Below are 19683 nucleotides of genomic sequence, written 5' to 3' on the forward strand. Positions count from 1 at the left end.
TGTTGGTTTCCTGCTTGAACCTCAGCCAACATATTCAGTAGAAATACCTGGTGTTCTAACAGCATGGAATCAGAACAAAAAAACAGAAGTTGTGAAAGTCATGTGTCACAAAGTTCCAAACACAGAACACACAGGGGGGATGTGGTAGAACAGGTACGTATTGCTCAATGTAATGGTTGAAGAGAAAAACGAGGGAACATTTTGAACCTGATAGTGAGTGTTTATTTTCCCACATTGTACTCAATGCCATATAAAAGTAATTTGTTTAAAAAGTTATATTTTCTTCCAAATCTGAGATTGAGATTGTACTTTGAGAATTGTGACTATATGGCCACCAGCAGAATAAGGAAAATGTGTGTGTGTGTGTGTGTGTGTGTGTGTGTGTGTGTGTGTGTGTGTGTGTGTGTGTGTGTGCCACCCCAGATCAAAATCAGCTTCTTTTTCTGTTGAGTCTTATAAAATAGTTTTAAATTAACAAGTTGCGGCTCGCTTTTCCTGTTCATTTTAGAGCAATGTACCTCCATTTGAGTAAGGTCTTTTACTTACCTGCTCTTTGGTTAATATATTATAACAAAGAGTAAGGGCTTTTTACCTGCTTTTTGGAAAGTGTCTTGAACATTTATTCAGAATTGGCGTTATACAAATAAGAGCGAGGGCGCAGAGGCTCAGATGAGAAGAGTGTTAGATATAGGCTATATATATGAGCAAAATGATTGAAGGAAAGAAAAAATAATTTTGATTTAATGCACAGAGACACTCATCACTACGCTCTGCTTCAGAGGACACCAGAAACACATATGGAACAACGTGACGTGCACAGGAAGCATTTCAAAGTTGTCCTCATATACTACAGGCAGGTATGTGCCAGATGAATCATCAAATCAGTACATTACCTTTACAACATCACATTTGTCTGGGTAAAATGATAACAGCATGATTCTGATCAAAGATGTATTTCCTGCTACTAATAATGTGGGGGATCAACCGATGTCTCTTCAGCTTCAGTCTGTGGAGGATCGTTCATGCGAGACAGCTGTCTGTCAACGTTAACAGAGAGATGCTGCTCACTTCCTTTGATGATTTACCTGAAGGTTGTCACGCCTGCTCCTCTGTCAACATGCATCTCTCTCTCTCTCTCTTCTGTCTATCTATCTATCTATCTCTCTCTCATCCTCGGCCTGTTGAAGAGCAATGTGTCTGGATTTCCTACTAATAACTTAATATTTGGCATATATTTGGTCTCAGTATAATAAAGATCTCATTTTAACATATGAGCTTTTTACTGTGTGCTGGAAAAGCTCCAACATATCACGAGAAGCATCACAGAGAACATTGTAGACTTTTACACATTAATGGCCTAATGAAATGGTAAATACAAAGTTTAACCATAAGAGTTCATATGCTACAGAGTTTTTGAGGTTACTTATATATATTTCATATGTAACATATATTTCCAACATGTTTCAACTTAAAATATAGTCATTTTAAATTACAAATGTTTCCTTGAAACATAAAGCTAAAATGAATCCCCTTGATGTTTATATTTTATGTTTGACATTAGACATCTTTCATGTCATGTGTTTAGTTTTTGACCCAAATGATGAAGAGTAGTATAGTTAATATCGGTATCGATAAGCAGTACCGGTATGTATCGATAAAATCCTAACAAAACCCATCCCTAGTTTGCACACATCAAGATGGACCAAAAAGCAAAAGTTTTTGAATTTGAACAGAAAAATAATTGAAGTTTAACTGCTAGGCTCAACACTGATTAAAAAAAAAAGAGAGATTCGCTTTAAGATTACATAGATGTATGAAGGTAGAAACCCAGACATGTAGGATGAAGTGGAAAAAGTTGATACCGGATGATACCTTCAGCAGGTAGTTGTGATTTCTCACTTTTAGGTGTCTTTGAATGCATCTTTTTGCAGGCTTTGCGATCTGCAGGAAGTGACGACACGAGTAGCAGCGCTTCTGTTTCTTCGTGTGGTGGCAGCTTTGTAAGTGTTGTTGCTTTGTAATTCATCTCTGAAACACGTTATTTAAGTCTTTTGATACGTCAACAAATGTACCTTTGTGTAATTATTGTGACAGTGAATTCCCGGCTGGAGATGCGATATATCTCATTTTCCACCTCAACAGTGATGTTTGATCATGTTAGCATGTTAGCACCTTTTAGCTGTGGAAGCCATAGCTACCAGGATAACGAGCTACTTACACAAAACATCTTATATGCCTTTAAATGAAGGGAAAACGTCTTAGAAAAACACTTATAGACAGATTTATTGTTGAGGCTTGTATTTTAACCGTATAATGTTTTACACTAAAAAAGTTTAATTATTGCCTCAAAGTGAAAAATGTTTCTATATGTTGCATGACTTGTCTCTTTAAACTGCAACAATTAATTCACACATTTGTACTCTACAAACTGTATTACTTGAGAAAAACATAATCTGTTTATGAAAAATAGATTGTAGCCCTGCCCCTGATGATAAAGAGGCTCCTAGTTATGAGTATTGGAGAGCTGTCTGCTTCATTATCAGCTGATTGAACTTCATTATTGTATCATGAGATGCCTCTGTCTTTTCTTCCCATCCTCAGTCTTGTTTTGTTTTATATCTAAATTAACTGGGTTTTTTTTCATGCATTGACGCAGCAGAGCCATCAAAAATGACTACAGCTGCAAGGCCAACATTTGAGCCAGCCAGAGGAGGGAGGGGTAAAGGAGAAGGTGATTTGAGTGCCCTGTCCAAGCAGTACTCAAGTCGAGATCTACCGGGTCACACCAAGATCAAGTACAGGTCAGTGGATCAAACATGAATGTGACTTTAAGCAGTGTGTTGGTGTATTTACTGCTTGCTTCTTCGACAGACACTGATTGAAATCCAGTGTTATATTGTCTCAACTGTTTTCTACTTCTTCTGCTAAGTCTGAGTTTGAGGATACACATTGGAAGCACGTTTTAACTGTTTTTATTAACTCCCTGTTTCTAGGCAACCGACCCAGGATGCCCCCGAAGAGGTCCGCGCCCGTGACTTCCGCAGGGAGCTGGAGGAGAAGGAGCGTGTAGCTGCACGTGAGAAGACCAGAGAAAGGGGCCCAAGAGGTTGGTAATGGTATTACTGCAGATATAAGCTTTACTGATTATTACAAATGATTTTACTAAATAAAATGTTGACCAAGTTTACGCCCATGACAACAGCTGTTTACAATAGTGCGTTGACCCTCGTTTTCAGAGCACACCACATCATCTTCGTCTTCATCATCATCTTCAAAGCGGCCCAGACTGGATCAGATCCCAGCAGCCAACCTTGATGCGGATGACCCTCTAACTGATGTGAGTGCTTTCACTGCATGACTTACTGGACACTTAGGGGTGATTTGTGCTCATTAAGTTCTCTTACAAATGATGTTTGGTTGTTAATAGGATGATGAGGACGAGGACTCTGAGGAGGACAGTGACGACGATGACACTGCAGCTCTTCTGGCAGAACTAGAGAAGATCAAGAAGGAGCGTGCTGAAGAGCAAGAACGCAAAGTAAAGAATTGCTTCAGACTGAAGTGTTTTTACCTGCTCAGAAATCACAGTTAGGTCATTAGGACATGTGGTAATTGTTGAGTAAATATGCTGCTTTTCTGTCCTAGGAGCGGGAGCAAAAGGCAGAAGAGGAGAGGATTCGCATGGAGAATATCTTGAGTGGCAATCCATTGATTAATTTGGCAGGGCAGCAGCAGCAGCAGCAGCAACAACAGATGAGCCAGACTCAAAACACATTCAGGGTCAAGAGAAGGTATCTACACAAAAACATGCATATGTAAATAAGGGTTGTTCAACTTGGAGACAACAAAGTTTAATTTGTTCAAATCTTTCTAGGTGGGATGACGATGTTGTGTTCAAGAATTGCGCCAAAGGAGTGGATGAAGCGCGAAAGGAAAAACGCTTTGTCAACGACACGCTGCGCTCTGAGTTCCATAAGAAATTTATGGAGAAATATGTTAAATAAAGAACTTTGTTTTTCCAGATTTTACTATTTTCTATTTCATTTCTCACTTCCTTCTTTTTGCCCTCATGCATGTAATTGTAGATGTCATTCAAACACATTCTGTATTCAAATGCATTGGTGTTTGTACAGATATAGCTTACATGTTGTAAATAAATTAGTTGGTGAGTGACATCCTGTCAGTTACAGCTCATGGAAATGTTGACGACTTTGTTAAATGTAATTCAACATCTGAGTTGTCTTTAGTTTTTTTTGTTTTTTTTTATTAATCTCAATAAACAAAAACGTGTCTTTAATGGCTTGTTGGTTTTCTTTGACAAACATGGCTGTCATTGTTTATGATAACTTGTTCACAGCTTTTTAACAAGTATACTTTTTCTTCATGTTTTCTATCTGGACCCAGAATGTATTGCATAATTTATATTGAGTAATATTTTGGATATATCGATATTTTCCACAATTGGTGTATAAGAAAATCTTATTGATTCCCCATATGGGGGGCATATAATGATATTATTAAAATGATACATAAGGTCAATGTTTTTTGTGTTCTGAGTCAGAGATTTTTGTTACAAGAAGATCCTCAATTTGTGAATAGATAAACGAATCAAATATTAATTATATTATATTTAATTTATTAATTAAATATTAATTATTATATTTAATTTATTAATTAAATATTAATATATTCGATATTTTCACATTTCTATGCAAATTGAACCGTCGATTACATTTGTTTTCATATCATTACAGAAGTCTTTCACTGCTGTTTCAGAGTAAAGGCCTGGTGCATTGGAGCCCCAGAATCGGCCAGCAGGTGGCGCCGTCTCAAACAATTGCTTCCTTGTGACAGGAGGGAGGCTTCTGGGAAAGATGGCAGCTTCCTTTTGAAAGTGGGGATTTGCTGTTCTCCGAGGAGGTGTCTGAAGTCTCTCTTCAGTGGATAATCGGACCTCCATCGCACAGTCTGGCTCCAAAGTAACACTTCGTTTGTAGAAGATGGAGAAGAGCGGGAGCATCGACAGTCTGGGCTCGAAACGATCCTCTTCCCGGCAGCCAAGTGTTGATTCATTGTCCAGGTCGGCTAAACCTAACACAACACATCGCGTTTCAAGCTAGCGAAAAGTTTTTGAAAATACCACAAGGGGTTATATTTATGTACTATGAGTGAAAAGTAACGCGTATTATACTTGTGCAGTTTTGCATCATTTAATGGCAGCAGTCATTGTCGGCACAATCACAAGAACGAAGCACCATGTCAAAAAAACCAAAGGTTGAAAAGCAGATCACAGTCCACAGTACTTTGATATATTTACATGCTGAGGCTACTCTAACAACCGATAAAGTTAAAAAAAAGAAAAAAAGAAAACCCTTTGCAAAATTATATGCTTCATTGATTTCTGAGATTTTATGTTTCGATCAATAAGTTGTGATTTGAATATGAACAATTTCATGTTGAAGTTGTTTGTTTTGCTTACAAAAAAAAAAAAAAAAGAAAGATAAAAATCATTTTAGAGGCTGGAAAAAGAGCTGGTGTTTAATGTTCAGTCAAATAAAAGATGTTAGATTAGGCACTATCTATGCTGCATAACATGCCCACTTTAACACTTTAGCTCAGCTAATAAAAAAATAATAATAAATAAATAATTCATTTGTTTAATTATTTCCTAAAAATGTGTTTTCATTAAACAGGAATGAGATGAGAAACGGTTGTCTTGACATTCTTCATAGACTTAAATTTCCTTTCATCCTCTCTCTTGTTTGTCTCTCCACAGTACTTCCACCTCTCGCTCTGACCGGTCAGCCCCGGCCAAGCCACCCTCCGCAATGTCTTCGGAGTCTGTTGCCACCTCTGCAGAGCTCTCCCCAGAGATGAGGGCAAGTAGCCTACACGTAATACTACATGATAATTACTCTTTCAAAACAGTATAAAGTTGTTCTGTTTTGTTTTTGGCAGAAAAGGCTAAAGTGTGTATGGTTCTCTCAAACTGTGTTGCTTCATTCATTATTAATTGTAACAACCAAAGCATGACACTCCTCTTTTCTGAACCCTTCAAGGTTAAGCCCAAAGCTGCTGCAAAGGTAGGCCATGTCATCGATTAAGTATTGCAAAACATTTGTCTTAGAATAAAAACTGCTCCACAGTCAGATTCATTTGTATGTCTAATGTTCACTCTTGTGTGTCTTATTTTTACAGAAGGTGCTGAGAGAGTCGGACAAAGAGGAACCACAGTTACTTCCAAATGAAACCGTGCAAGACATGGGTAACTAACTGTCTGTGATTCTGTCAGCGCCAATAAAAACGTTATGGATTTTATTAGATATTAGAAATTGTCCTTTCCACCTTACAATAGTTTTATTTTATTCTATTTTTCTATTTTTACTTGGCTAAATCAGGGTTTCCTTCTTCCTTTTCTTCTTCTTTTCCTTTGTAGCCCAAGATGTCACCTACTTCTGTCCTTTCATTGGCGCACTGAGGGGAACTGTGACAGTAACCAACTACAGACTTTTCTTCAGATGCATGGACAGGGTATGCTTTATTTTAGTTTTTCATGAAACACTCAAAAGGAAGGTTTTTTTTTTATTTTTTTAATGTGTTTATGTTTGGTTTCTAGGAGCCAACATTTGTGCTCGACATTCCCCTGGGTGTGGTGAGTCGTGTGGAAAAAATTGGAAGTGCTTCAAGCCGCGGTGACTTGTCCTATGGGCTGGTTTGCAAGGTAAGTAAGATGTGGAAATGGTCTGTAATAACTGCGCTTGTTTTATGTGGCCTTTGGGATGTTTACAGTTTCAGTGTGCACAAGCTTCTTTGAGCCCTGCTGTAGAAACACAGAACAGGAGAAAAAGCAAACCCATTTTGATGCTGTGTGTTTCTGGCATGCTTTGGCCTTGCTGCTCTGAAATCCTAAACTGCTTATCTCTGATTTGCCCATGACCTTCAGCTCTGCTTGCTTTGTGCAGGATGTGCGAAATCTGCGATTTGCACACAAACAAATGGATGACACACTGAGGAAGTCCATTTTCGAAGTGCTGATGAAATTTGCGTTTCCTGTTTCCAACGGGCTGGTGAGTGATTTTCAGAAACACTGTCCACGTCCCTGTCTCTCTGCCCCCTCTGTCGACTGACGGATTTCTTTCCTGCTTCTCCACAGCAAATCTTTGCCTTTGAATATGGGCAAGTCTTTCCTGAAAACGGATGGAAGGTGTACGACGCTGTGTCTGAATACAAAAGACAGGTATTTTAAATTCCCAACGTCACACTGCTGATGTTTTTTTTTTTAAGAAAAATGCCTCAGCTTGGCCGCTTTGTGTGTTTTAAGGGTATACCCAATGAAAGTTGGAGGATAACCAAAATAAACGATCACTACGAGGTTTGTGACACCTACCCATCAACCCTGGCGGTGCCAGTCAACATTCCAGACGAGGAGCTGAGGAGAGTGGCTGCCTTCAGAGCAAAGGGGAGGATTCCTGTGAGTGAACGATTTTCAACATGAATCCACTTTTCTGCTCGTTTGTTTGACCGTCTTGGGGATAAGTTGTCGCCCTCTGTGTGCAGGTGTTGTCATGGATTCATCCCGAGAGCCAGGCGACAGTGACACGCTGCAGTCAGCCAATGGTTGGGGTGAACGGGAAGCGCAGCAAAGAGGATGAGAAATACCTCCAGGCCATCATGGATGCTAATGCTCAATCCCACAAACTCTTCATTTTTGATGCCCGGCCCAGTGTCAACGCGGCTGCTAACAAGGTTTATTAAATCTTTAAGATCTCAATATCGTATCATAGGAGAAATGAATTTGGTATTTACCCGTGTTTGTGTTTGTTTGAGGGAAGTGTTGTACAGCATCATCAGTGTCTGCTTGTTGTTGTTCTCCAGATGAAGGGGGGCGGATATGAAAGTGAGGACGCCTATCAAAACGCTGAGCTGGTGTTTCTGGATATTCACAACATCCATGTGATGAGAGAGTCGCTCCGCAAGCTGAAAGACGTGGTATACCCAAATATCGAGGACTCCCATTGGCTCTCTAATCTGGAGTCTACTCATTGGCTTGAGCACATCAAGGTGAACATAATGAATTGATTCAGAACAAGGAGAGAAAAGAAAGGTGAAAGGAAAAACGCAGATAAATGAAGTCCCTGAGTCTTACACACAGGTTGTGTGTTTATTAGCTGATCCTTGCAGGAGCCCTAAGGATTGCAGACAAGGTGGAGTCTGGGAAAACCTCCGTGGTGGTGCACTGCAGCGACGGCTGGGACCGCACAGCCCAGCTCACCTCACTGGCCATGCTCATGTTGGATGGCTACTACCGCACCATCCGTGGCTTTGAGGTGCTGCTGGAGAAAGAGTGGCTCAGCTTTGGCCACCGATTCCAACTGGTAACCGCAGTAATGTACAATTCTAACGTTTCAGAAACCACAGACCATAAGGTGGGGGATGTTTGCAAGTAATGACTCATTTTTCCTTTCTTTATTTCTTTCAGCGTATCGGTCACGGCGATAAGAACCACACAGACGCAGACCGATCTCCTGTTTTTATTCAGTTCATTGACTGTGTGTGGCAGTTGACTCGCCAGGTAAGCAATACATGGGATAATATTTTTATTTATTTTTACTTCTTGACTTGACAAAGCAGTGACATTAAATACAAACAATTAAAAAAAATGAACAAATAACTATACAGTGAAGCATTTGTAAGAATACAAACGTTGAGCTTGCGGACTCAAATCAGCTGTTCTACAATTTGAGACTGAGGGTAAACAAACTTAGGCCCCGTGTCCACCTAACGTTTTTTTTTCCTCAGGGCCAGCGTCTTTTTTCAGTTCAGAGCGTTCGCAGTAGAAAGCGGCCGCCTTTTTTTACAAGCGCTCTACCGTTTTTTGTGCAGCCGCTCCGAGCACACCAAATTGAAAATCTTTTCAACTTTTCAGAAAGACGCTGTTGACGTCACCGGCGCTCTTTTCAAAATGTATGACATTCCTCGTATTTAAGCCTTCTACGGATTGTATCTTGTACTCACATCCTCTTTGCTCCGTGTCTGCTGGGGTAAAAAAAACGATCTCTAACATGAAACATGCAGTAAAAAGTGAGGGAGCTGTGTCTGTCATACACCGGACGTTGTCAACAGACTGTTGTCATAGACGCTAGGTGGATACAGGGGCTTAGAGTTAAGGGTAAGACTCAGTTGAACCTCCTTTCTGAAACGAAGCCTGGAAGTTTCTGTGACAAATTTTGGTATCTGAATGGAGAGTAGAGGAAGCAAAAAAAAAATATATATTTTTTTTACAAATTCTTCATAATAACATCTTTCTATGAAACTAATGAAGCTGCTTTTGTTTAAGTTTCCTGCTGCGTTCGAGTTTAATGAATACTTCCTGGTGACCATCCTGGACCACCTGTACAGCTGCCTGTTTGGGACATTCTTATGTAACAGTGAACAACAGAGGTTGAAGGAGGTAAGAGCAGCATGTGATTATGGTTGCAAAATTAGAATAATTAGGAGGGTGGAGTACAAAGTCTGTTATTTATACGTTTTTCAGTGTCTTCACAACCACACCTTTTAATTTACAGGAGATTCCAAAGAGGACAGTGTCGTTGTGGTCTTATATAAACAGCCAGCTAGAGGAGTTCACCAATCCTTTGTATGTGAACTATTCCAACCATGTGCTGTTCCCTGTAGTCAGCTTACGTCACCTGGAGCTTTGGGTTGGCTATTACATCCGCTGGAACCCTCGCATGAGACCTCAGGTATGTGAAAAATGATTTCTCAAGTTAAACTGACGTCAATGTTTTCTTTTCTTTCTTTTTTGTTGTTGTTGCAAAAACATGTTTGCTCTCTATACGTGCCTCACTTGAGTTGCTGAACTTGGGCTTTGCATTTGTCAGGAACCGGTTCATCAGCGCTACAAAGAGCTGCTCGCAAAGCGCGCCGAGCTGCAGAAGAGAGTGGACGAGTTGCAGAGAGAGGTGACCAATCGCTCGGCCTCCTCCTCCTCTGAGAGGGCGGGCTCTCCCACACGCTCCATCACTCCAGTGCAGACCTTTGTTTGACACCCACTGACCCTCATGCAGGTCGCAGAAGCAGAATTTGACTTGTGGGGAGATGCCATACAGTAGTTCAGGTCACACCTGTTGCCATAAAGGACCTGTGTGCATTTTTTTTTGGGGTGACACAATGTTGAAACACTACCACCTAAGACTTAGCAGATTGCTGTATTTGCATCTTTCACAGGGTTATGTAGAGTCTGTGTGTGTCTCAGGCTGCTTTAATACAGCCATAGTGCACTCTACTTTCACAGTTCAGAGGATACAAAACCAGAGTACTGTTTAGCATAACAAACCACCTATACAATCAGTGTTTTTGAAAGTATGCTTTACTTTTACGCAGGTAAATTATATATGCCTTATACACTTCATAGGAACACTTGCTTATTCCTGCACACTACAACTGTTCAATTTTCATTTGAAAGCAATACTGCTGAAGCAAATGTGAAGAATTTCATTTTCTGCAGAAGTTTCTCACACTAGCACTAAAACTGCCTTAGTGGCTCCTGAGTTGTCTAACATCTCATCATGTAGCTAAAGGGCTGTAATGTCAGCATCCTCTAAGAATGAAGAACTAGTCATAGAGCACACTAACAAATATCTATGCTTTTAGATTATTGTGACCAAATATTTGTGTTACTACATAAAGGTTCATGTTTGGCATTCCTCTCATTGAGCGAGTTCAGTTCCATAAGTTTCATTTTTCTAACTAGCTCATTTTATTTATTATCATTAAGTGCAGACTTGTATTTATGGCTCACAAACACTCTTTTCTCTTGCTATTAGTGGAGGAAATATGTTCCCATGCAACATTAACAAACTACAGAGAATATGCAATAGCTCTTTTGTTCATGTGAGAGGACATTTCATAAAAGATGCTTTTTCAAAGCTGTCAGCTGATGTTCTTTTTATTCACAGCAGAATGTCTGACTAATCATTTGTTTTGAGTGGTTGTTTTTTTTGTCTAGTTTCACTAATCTGATTGGATATCTGTGCCTTCCTCTGAGTGGCTGATTGAAAGAAGAGAACAGTGTGCACAGTTTTTTTTAATTGCTAAGGTTTATAGAGTAAGTAAATAAAGAGTAAGTAAGCATTTCCTCTTTGCATGTACAAACTTGCAATAAACATGGGAATCAATTTCATGGAGTCAGTGTGTGTTTTTACATTTCTGTTTCAAATACTGTCAGAGCCTGTATGACATCTCTTCTTCAGAGTATGCCTGGCAATAATAAAGGGGAGGAGTTTTGTTATAAATGAACAAAAATAAGTATTAAGTGTAAGTTTTACTTACTTTGTGATTGTGCTGCGGGGCAACGTAAGACGTGATCTAAAACTATTAGCATGTTTATGTTTAAACTGTTTCATCCACATACCTTAAAGGAAGAATACAGCAGAAATCAAGTATATCCTGTAAATGTCTCTCGGAGTCATGACCGTCTACAATGAGTGACAAACCCGAGTCCCGTCAGCTGTACTGTTGTCGGGCCGTGTTTACATCATGTTTACATGGATGGGATGGCCTTGCATATTCTTCTTTTCTCTAGTCCTAGGCTACAACATCGGCCCCACCACAGACTGTGTCAGGTCCGTTATGATTAATTCAGCTGACCCCGTACTGTTATACAGGAGCAGCTCAAAAAATGTGAATATCATGGAAAAGTTCATTTCTTTTCTGTAAATTAATTGAAAAACTGACACTTTCATATATTTTAGATTCATTACATATAAAGTGAAATATGTAAAGCCTTATTTACTTTTTATCTTGATGATTACAGCTCTTGAAAATCAAAAAAAAACCCTATCTCAAAATATTAGAATATTACACAAGACCAATCAAAACAAGGATTTATAACACATAAATGTCAACCCTTCTGAAAAGTCAGTTAATTTATCCACTCAATACTTGGTCTGGGCTCCTTTTGCACAAATTACTGCATCAGTGCAGCGTGAAGTGGATGCAGTCAGCCTTTTGCAGTGCTGAGGTGTTATCCTAGCCCAGGTTGCTTTGCGGCCCTGTTGGGTCTGGTCATCTTCCTCTTGACAAAAGCCCATAGATGCTCTCTGAGTTTTCAGGTCAGAAGTCCAGTGTGGAGTTTCCATGGTCAGTGATTTGGGGTGCTATATCATCTGCTGGTGTTGGTTCACTGTGTTTTATCAAGTCCAGAGTCAACATAGCCGTCTACCAGGAGACACTTCATGCTTCTGTTTGCTGACAAGCTTTAAGGAGATGCTATTTTCCTTTTCCAGCAGGACTTGGTGCCTGTCCACAGTGCCAAAACTACCATTAACTGGTTTGCTGACCTGGGTTTTACTGTGCTTAATTGGCCAGCCAACTCGCCTGACCTATTACAAAGAGGAAGATGAGAGACACCAGACCCATCAATACAGACGAGCTGAAGGCTATCAAAGCAACCTGGGCTTCTATAACACCTCAGCAGTGGCACAGGCTGATTGCGTCCATACTTCTTCAGTTAAATTATGAAAAAAAAAAAACTTTTCCACAATATTCTAGGTTTTTTAAACTGTACCTTTGAGGTCCAAACTGCACAATTTTTCATGAAATAAATCAGATTGTTTGAAAAATATCAGAAATGTGGCCTGCCAATTTCTCTGAGGATTGGTGGTGGTTTCTGAGGGTAGACAAGTTGAGAACTGCTGCCTTACACGATCCACCTTTGGTCAAATGTCCTTTGGAGTAGCACATTAGGAAACAGCCTTCTAAGATTCAAAGGGTCATCTAAAGGTGTGGCTCAAAGCAAAATGTGTGACCATGTCTAACCACCACAGTGCATACATAAATAAATCTATGCAACTCCAGTGCAGTACTGTATACAAAACATATTTATATATGTTAACCCTGTGCAATACTATGTGTATACACATACCTGTACATGCTACATTTGTGCAATTACACCAGCACTTTACAGAAATGGGCATTATGGCAAATGTGCAATTTGCACCAGCACCTTACAATGATGTGCAATACAGCACTTTACATCTCTTCTTTTCAGCACTTTAACTCTGATAGTAACTTTAATCCTGGTTTATTTTGAGTACAATCATAGAGCCAATTTGTGTATCATTATGTGTGTCTTTGTCAACTAATATACAGTTTTTGTTGTTGTTTGGTTTTTGCTTGTTCTCGTGCTACCTTTGTTTTGTGAGGTCCTATGTGCATTTGTGTATGTGTGTACCATCAACATGGCAGGGGACTACAGATGGAAATTATCTTATGGCTATAATCTGGCTCTGTCCCTATGTTAGGAATGACCAGAGTCTATGTGAATAACTGAATCAATTAACATATTTTACTAGACATTAAATCAATCAGTAATGATACAGATAAAAGATTAACAAAAGAAAGAAACAAGAAACAAAAATGTGTATTCAGAGTATGTGTAATTAAACTAACATTGATTTAAGTCGTTATTTTAGAGACCAGTAGTTAAAGACTGAACAAGATAGTTTCATAATTAAACGCCGTAGAGCTGTGTTGAATAAATCCAGACGTGTGATTGGCTCTGCTGATTTTCAAACCGTGAATCCCGCGGACGGGATGTTGTGTCGCGATAGGTTTCCTTTCTTCTTCTTCTCGAGAGAGAGTCTTGCCACTTCCGGTTACATGACGACGGCGTCGATACAAAAAAGAGAGAAGGAAAACAGGAAAATATCTCTTTCTTGGCGAGAACACTGGAAACTTAACATAAATAGCTTGACGTATACCAACTGGTTGTTTAAGTGGGCGGTGAAACCAACCATCGACCTCTAGTCTGCGTGGTTTGACAACCTCTGATCGGTTAAAGATCACAAATATTTGGAGTTTATTGTTCTTCGCCTGCTCCCTCCAGCTAAGCTATTTCTGTGTTGCCCTACCTAGCCGCACTAGCTACCATTAGCTAACGCTGGGTGCCAGCACAGTGAGTGTGTACTTAGTTCTGAATTAGCACTCGGGCTAGAAAAGAAAATAAAGCGCCGCTAATCCGTTCAGTTTGCAGCTGGACTCCGGTAACCTCTGCTAGCTCGGTGACCGTAGTTCAGCGAGAATGGCAACGTCGGCTCTGTACGCCTGTACAAAGTGTAACCAGCGGTATCCCTTCGAGGAGCTGTCGCAGGGCCAGCAGTTGTGTAAGGTACGTGAGTGTGTGTGTGTGTGACACAGGATGACCATATACAAGACATTCACATCCCCCAGTGTTACTGCTCACTGAGAGTGATGGTGTAACGTCGAGCAGCTTATATAACTTATCTCTTTGACCTGGACACGCAAATACTGTAACTGTAACCATGGCTGGATGGCTCAACACATCCAAACATGTTCATCCTCTTATTTCATGACATTTTTTTTTTTTAGACTTTAAATAATTACAGTTTTATGTTCTAGTTACTTAACTTGTTGCTCTCGTAGACATTTAAATTCAGTGAGAAGGACATATTTTGGAGCCTCTGACAAAGACTTCTGTTTACATCTTTCCTTCAATCACTGTCAGTCTGCACTTAAGTCACAGTTTTTAAAGTGATTGTTGTAGTAAATCTGTACAAGGCATTTCAGCGCTTGTTCCCCCCCCTGACTATTAGGACAACTTGTCCACAGGATAGTTACAGCACATTGTCAATAGAAGAACACTTAAATACAATTACACTTGGATGATTTTTTTTGTTATTGAAGAATTCCCCACTACAGCTGTGTGTTAATAACATTTATTCTTTCCGACACTACCTGACCCTACCAGGTTAATGTCTTTATTAAACAAAAGCAGATACAAGATGTTCTATTCTCGTCCTCTTGTATACACCCATATAATCGGTTGTTGGTATTTCCACAGATGTTGTAGCCAAAATGTGTTACACAACAAACACCGCGTTGTACCGGTTAACGCAACAACATGTGAAGCTGTTGTGTTTTGACGTGTTCATTGAATGTCATGTCAACCTTTCGCCAACAAATGTTGATAAAAGAACTGACGTTTCTTCGTTTTGACCCCATAGGAGTGTCGCATTGCACATCCAATAGTGAAGTGCACATACTGCAGGTCTGAGTTTCAACAGGAAAGGTAGGATATTTACACCCAGTATAAAAATCAGATACATATGACAAAAAAAAAAGAAATTCTATGTTTACATAATAAAATACTTCTTTCTTTTTCTTTACAGTAAAACTAATACAATCTGCAAGAAATGCGCCCAGAACGTCAAACAGTTTGGAACAGTGAGTAACAAGTTTTTCCTGTTTGTTCCTTGAGTACTTTTAAGTAGCACTTACTTAATTATTCTTTTTTCCGGGCTTGCCATGGCGTTATTGTAGAGGGAGGGCAGTGGATTGAGTCATTTACAGGGAGGAGAGCGTGGGGAATGACATGCGGTGAAGTGCCAAGGGGCAGAGATGAAGCCGGCCTGCCTGCTTCTTGGACTAAAGCCTCTTTAAATTTGAGTGTCCAACATAACTGCTAGGCTATCCAGCACCCCGCTTAATGCTTAATATCATGTGTGGATACACTTTAAACTTTGTCCTTTGTCTGTCTATTCAGCCCAAACCCTGTCAGTACTGTAACATCATTGCCGCTTTTATTGGGACAAAGTGCCAGCGTTGTACCAACTCAGAGAAGAAATATGGACCTCCACAGACCTGTGAGCAATGCAAACAGCAATGCGCCTTTGATCGCAAGGAGGAGGGAAGAAGAAAGGTATATTCACACACACACACACAGACATACTCGTAAGCTAATATGTCACAGCAAGTCTTAAAAAAACACTGTCTCCTACCTGTCTCACAGGTGGACGGGAAACTGCTGTGCTGGCTTTGTACTCTGTCCTACCGCCGCGTCCTGCAGAAGACTAAGGAGCAGAGGAAGGGCTTTGGCTCCTCCAACTCCTCATCCCTGAACGAAAAAGACCATCACTCCAGACCTCATCACCACCACCACCACCAACACAGACACAGCAGTTCTCATCACAAGTATGTCCTCCTTTATGTTACTTCTCACAGTCCAGTCCTGATTCCACTCAGTTAGAACAGTTAGATTTGTGTCTTTTTCATGCAGCTGTATCACTGTTTACATAGAGTAAAGAGCAGAAGGGAGGTTAACATAATCTAATATTGTAACTTGTCATTTGCAGGCTGAGTGGAAGCTTGAGTCCTGAACAGGAGCAGGGACTGTGGAAGCAGAGGTAACACTTTACCTTTTTCCTTTCACAGCATACTATTAATCAGAAAACAATTTACCGTTTAAGGTTTTAAAGCACAAATTGCTAATTTTAATGGTCAATGTTCTTTGCAGCCATAAATCGTCTTCAATCCAGAAGGAGACTCCAAAGAAGAAACCAAAACTGGAGATGAAGCCATCCAACGGGGACAGGTATGAAAGGTGTCATTTTTTCTCTCTCAGCTGTTGACTACCAAAATCATATGGCCTCATGTTCTTTCTTCTCTCCCATCAGTAGTTCCATCACCCAGTCGATGGACTCTGGAGGAACAGACAACTTCATTCTCATCAGCCAGCTGAAAGAGGAAGTGATGTCTCTGAAGAGACTTCTGCAGCAAAGGGATCAGACCATCCTGGAGAAGGACCGAAAGGTAGTTCATTGGTCTCCACGAAGTTGCATTACTGTTGATTGTACCTGTACATGCTTGATGTACCTGTTACTATCTCCCTCTAGCTCACAGAGATTAAAGCTGACTTTCAGTACCAGGAGTCCAATATGAGAGTCAAGATGAACCAAATGGAGAAATCACACAAAGAGTCAATGGAGCATCAGCAGGTAGGACTTCGAAAACATTCTCATCATGAAGGGAAAGCCAAAGAGAAGAATGTCTTCAGCTTAAGTCGCTTTCACATATGCACTCCGGATAATATCTAGATATTTATAGGAGGACTTCTCCGGAGATTCTCCCGAACTAGCCGTTCACATATGCTCCTCACAGCGGGGGACTTTCCCTGTCAGAGGGGAGGGGCTGCGGGGGATTTCCCGACGTAAGACGTGACGTAAATAAACAACGAGGAAGTAGCGGCCGAAGCAACAGAGTCCGCTACACGACGTTATAATGAGAATATTTGCCTTTATATCAATGCTATGTGTAATCCAGTGGAATGACAACATCCACAAAAGAGCGGAGAACAACATACTGACGAACAGAAAACATAATGCAGCCGTTTAATAACGTGCACGGAGATCGTAGCGGTCGTGTGCAGACACTGGTCACTGTATATAAACGTCATTCTGAAAATCTCCGGAGTATATTCGGCCGCGTTCAGACATCAGCTCACTCGGATATTCTGCGGATAAAATACTAGGGGTCTGGCCGGAGAAACTCTGGGTAAAGTCTGTGTGAAAAATGCGGCTGTTTGCGTTCACACATAGCCTAAAGCACCTCTGGGTAACCAAATCTCCAGGGTTTTTCAGGAGATTTCCATATGTGTGAAAAGGGTTTTAGATTCAAAACAATTTAAGTCATTATGTCTTGCAGACAATCGAGTAAGGGCTATAGTGAGCCCTTACTTCTCACTTTCAAGGGCACATAGATATTCACTTTGTCTGCAACAATGGGATGTCCCGTGACATATTTTTTTTAAATTGACCCCAGGGGCAGCAAATATAAAAAAATAGGAGGGGGCCCTAAACAGAACCTTGTGGGACACCACATGTAAATGCATCTTTCTCAAAGGAATAGTCCCCCAGGTGGACAGAGAAGCTCCTATCTGTCAAGTAGGACTGAAAAACACTTGAGTTCAGCACCTTTGATCCCCACACAATTTTGTATAAGTGACAAGAGGATCAAGTGCTCGACAGTGTCAGAGGCAGCTGTTAAGTCTTAAAGTACCAGAAAAGCAGAGTCTCCCAAGTTGACGATTAAGATCAGATCATTAAACATTCTTAAAAGTGTGTTTCAGTGCAATTACGTTTTAAAACCAGAATGAAACGTATAAGAGCCATTATGAAACATGGATGAGTCGCTTAAAACTTGTTGTTATGGATACGATTATTGTCACCGTTAGGTCATTTTATTGTTATGTTGTATGTGTGACTTTTTGGTTGACTGTGTTTGTGCTATAAAGGGGTTTTAAAAACATTGAAAGTTGTCCATGTTGAGCCAAAACATTTCTGTTAGTAGCCTCTGATGAACAATGAGTAAATCCACCCAATATCAATAAAGTAGTATCTTATCTTAAAAGTTTTTCTAAATACTTACAAAGTTTCTATTTTCTGTCCACAGTCCAAGAACAGGGAGTTGATGAAACAAGTTGCGGCCCTCTCTAAGGGAAAGAAGTTTGACCGGACAGGAAGTTCTCTGCTGCTGCCCTAACAATAGGCCGGCCAGCTGGTACCAACACAGAGCGGCTTCATGTAACACTGAAAGTCTCCCTCCTGTGTTTACTCATTGCCATTGACATCAGTTATTTCTAAATTCTAGCCAGACACCATGTTGTACATGGTAAACAAATGTTGAACTAAAGAAACCTTTCTCTAAATGTCAACTTATTTTAAATTTTTTACAGCGATTTTTTTCCCACAGGCTGTTATCCTGTGGATGGAGGATGGAGCCCTCGTTTTTAACACTGCCGGGCCAAAACAAAAAGCATGGTGTGCATATGTGGATATTATTCTGTTCTGTGTATCCACTTAATTTTTAAGAATGTCATGCAATTTATTTATTCAATTATATTTCTTAGCTTTTTTTATTTCCTCACAACATACTAAGAGAATATCCCACATTTGGGGGTTTTCTTCAATAGGGATTAGTTCTATTTTTCTAAATTGATTGTGGGGGATACGTTCTCCTAAATGGAGACCCTGTGCAACTTAACAATGTATGCAAATGTGGGAAGGGTGACCACTGAGCTGCTGCTCAACAGGAGAGAACTCCTAACTCTCTCAGTAACAACTCATAAATCAACCAATGAACACTTTGACAGGCTGTCTGATAGAGTGACGCCTCTTGGCTGCCCTCTCTCTCACTGTGACAGCTGTAGTGATTTGCTGTTTCTCTTAAGTGGAACGTTTGTAATACTGCATGATTTTACTGCCAGACACGGGTTGGCATTGTGGTCGGACTTATTTTATCCCTCCCTTTATATTAGTTTTCTAAGAATCACTTGTAAATGTATTTCTGGGGTCAGCCGTTGTATTTAAACTGTTGCTTGTATCTGTTTTAGTGAGTACAGTATGTGTATAGTAAGGCCAGTTGAAATTAACATGTCTGTAGAAGATGCTTTTTAAAGGAACACACCTTTCACCTTGCATAATTGGGCTGGTTTCATACTGTGGCGTCCAGGATCACTTTTGTACTTTTTTCCAAACCAACTGTTTTAAAACTATTAAAACTGGCTAAACTGTTATTGTTTGGTGTTTTTTCTTCTTGTTTCAAATGACAAACTTCTCAGATTAAGATCTTTTTGGACCTCCAAAGTTATAATACCATAGCGTAAATCTTGACAGGTTGTAAACCATTGCCAATTTTGATTAGTAAAGAACTAGGAGTAATTCATTCTGTAATTTTTTTTTTTAGCCGTAGTTATGAGGTGACAAAGCTGAAATATAAGATTCTCAAACCCTGGAGAAAACGAGCTCAGTAAACAAGGGTGCAATGGCAATCCAACCCCTCACACTGATATGAACTCCCTTTGTTGATCTTCAGTTCTATTGCTAC

General features: G+C 40.1%; 3 protein-coding genes across 5 annotated transcripts; all 3 read left to right on the forward strand.

The window, feature by feature from the left end:
• Positions 1-1920: 1920 nt before the first annotated feature.
• On the forward strand, positions 1921-4023 carry cwc15 (CWC15 spliceosome associated protein homolog). Of its 2 annotated transcripts, none has more exons than XM_020635593.3 (7): positions 1921-2000; positions 2657-2801; positions 2994-3106; positions 3237-3337; positions 3428-3538; positions 3646-3791; positions 3875-4023. In XM_020635593.3, the coding sequence occupies exons 2-7, from the start codon at positions 2671-2673 to the stop codon at positions 4002-4004; spliced, it is 732 nt and encodes a 243-aa protein (XP_020491249.1). In that variant the 5' UTR covers positions 1921-2000; positions 2657-2670; the 3' UTR covers positions 4005-4023. The 2 variants fall into 2 exon arrangements, with proteins under 2 accessions (XP_020491249.1, XP_020491250.1); XM_020635594.3 differs by having other exon boundaries at positions 1955-2000; positions 2660-2801.
• Positions 4024-4847: 824 nt separating this feature from the next.
• mtmr2 (myotubularin related protein 2) lies at positions 4848-11177 on the forward strand. 2 transcript variants are annotated; one of them, XM_020635639.3, is made up of 16 exons: positions 4848-5080; positions 5777-5894; positions 6060-6083; positions 6199-6265; positions 6437-6531; positions 6617-6721; positions 6963-7067; positions 7154-7237; positions 7322-7471; positions 7558-7746; positions 7876-8061; positions 8169-8375; positions 8480-8572; positions 9338-9451; positions 9567-9743; positions 9882-11177. In XM_020635639.3, exons 1-16 carry the CDS (start codon positions 5001-5003, stop codon positions 10044-10046), a joined length of 1959 nt encoding a protein of 652 aa, XP_020491295.1. In that variant the 5' UTR covers positions 4848-5000; the 3' UTR covers positions 10047-11177. The 2 variants fall into 2 exon arrangements, with proteins under 2 accessions (XP_020491295.1, XP_020491297.1); XM_020635641.3 differs by having other exon boundaries at positions 4849-5080; positions 5777-5879.
• Positions 11178-13644: 2467 nt separating this feature from the next.
• Positions 13645-19372, forward strand: fam76b (family with sequence similarity 76 member B). The gene is made up of 10 exons (XM_020635628.3): positions 13645-14170; positions 15027-15091; positions 15192-15246; positions 15566-15721; positions 15812-15993; positions 16155-16205; positions 16316-16393; positions 16476-16611; positions 16695-16796; positions 18250-19372. Exons 1-10 carry the CDS (start codon positions 14084-14086, stop codon positions 18337-18339), a joined length of 1002 nt encoding a protein of 333 aa, XP_020491284.1. The 5' UTR covers positions 13645-14083; the 3' UTR covers positions 18340-19372.
• The last annotated feature ends 311 nt before the right edge of the window (positions 19373-19683 follow it).

This window comes from Labrus bergylta, chromosome 14, assembly GCF_963930695.1.
Source record: "Labrus bergylta chromosome 14, fLabBer1.1, whole genome shotgun sequence".
In the NCBI taxonomy this organism is placed as follows: Eukaryota; Metazoa; Chordata; class Actinopteri; order Labriformes; family Labridae; genus Labrus; species Labrus bergylta.

What these genes read in the sequence shown, in the direction of transcription:
- mtmr2 (XM_020635639.3), top strand. Translation starts at nt 5,001, where the DNA reads ATGGAGAAGAGCGGGAGCATCGACAGTCTGGGCTCGAAACGATCCTCT. An exon ending in AGCCCAAAGCTGCTGCAAAG is followed by an intron (nt 6,084 to 6,198) that starts GTAGGCCATGTC and finishes TTATTTTTACAG; the next exon opens with AAGGTGCTGAGAGAGTCGGA. An exon ending in TTCCTGTTTCCAACGGGCTG is followed by an intron (nt 7,068 to 7,153) that starts GTGAGTGATTTT and finishes GCTTCTCCACAG; the next exon opens with CAAATCTTTGCCTTTGAATA.
- cwc15 (XM_020635593.3), top strand. Translation starts at nt 2,671, where the DNA reads ATGACTACAGCTGCAAGGCCAACATTTGAGCCAGCCAGAGGAGGGAGG. An exon ending in CAGAGAAAGGGGCCCAAGAG is followed by an intron (nt 3,107 to 3,236) that starts GTTGGTAATGGT and finishes CCTCGTTTTCAG; the next exon opens with AGCACACCACATCATCTTCG. An exon ending in CTGAAGAGCAAGAACGCAAA is followed by an intron (nt 3,539 to 3,645) that starts GTAAAGAATTGC and finishes TTTCTGTCCTAG; the next exon opens with GAGCGGGAGCAAAAGGCAGA.
- fam76b (XM_020635628.3), top strand. Translation starts at nt 14,084, where the DNA reads ATGGCAACGTCGGCTCTGTACGCCTGTACAAAGTGTAACCAGCGGTAT. An exon ending in ACGTCAAACAGTTTGGAACA is followed by an intron (nt 15,247 to 15,565) that starts GTGAGTAACAAG and finishes CTGTCTATTCAG; the next exon opens with CCCAAACCCTGTCAGTACTG. An exon ending in TCCTGGAGAAGGACCGAAAG is followed by an intron (nt 16,612 to 16,694) that starts GTAGTTCATTGG and finishes ATCTCCCTCTAG; the next exon opens with CTCACAGAGATTAAAGCTGA.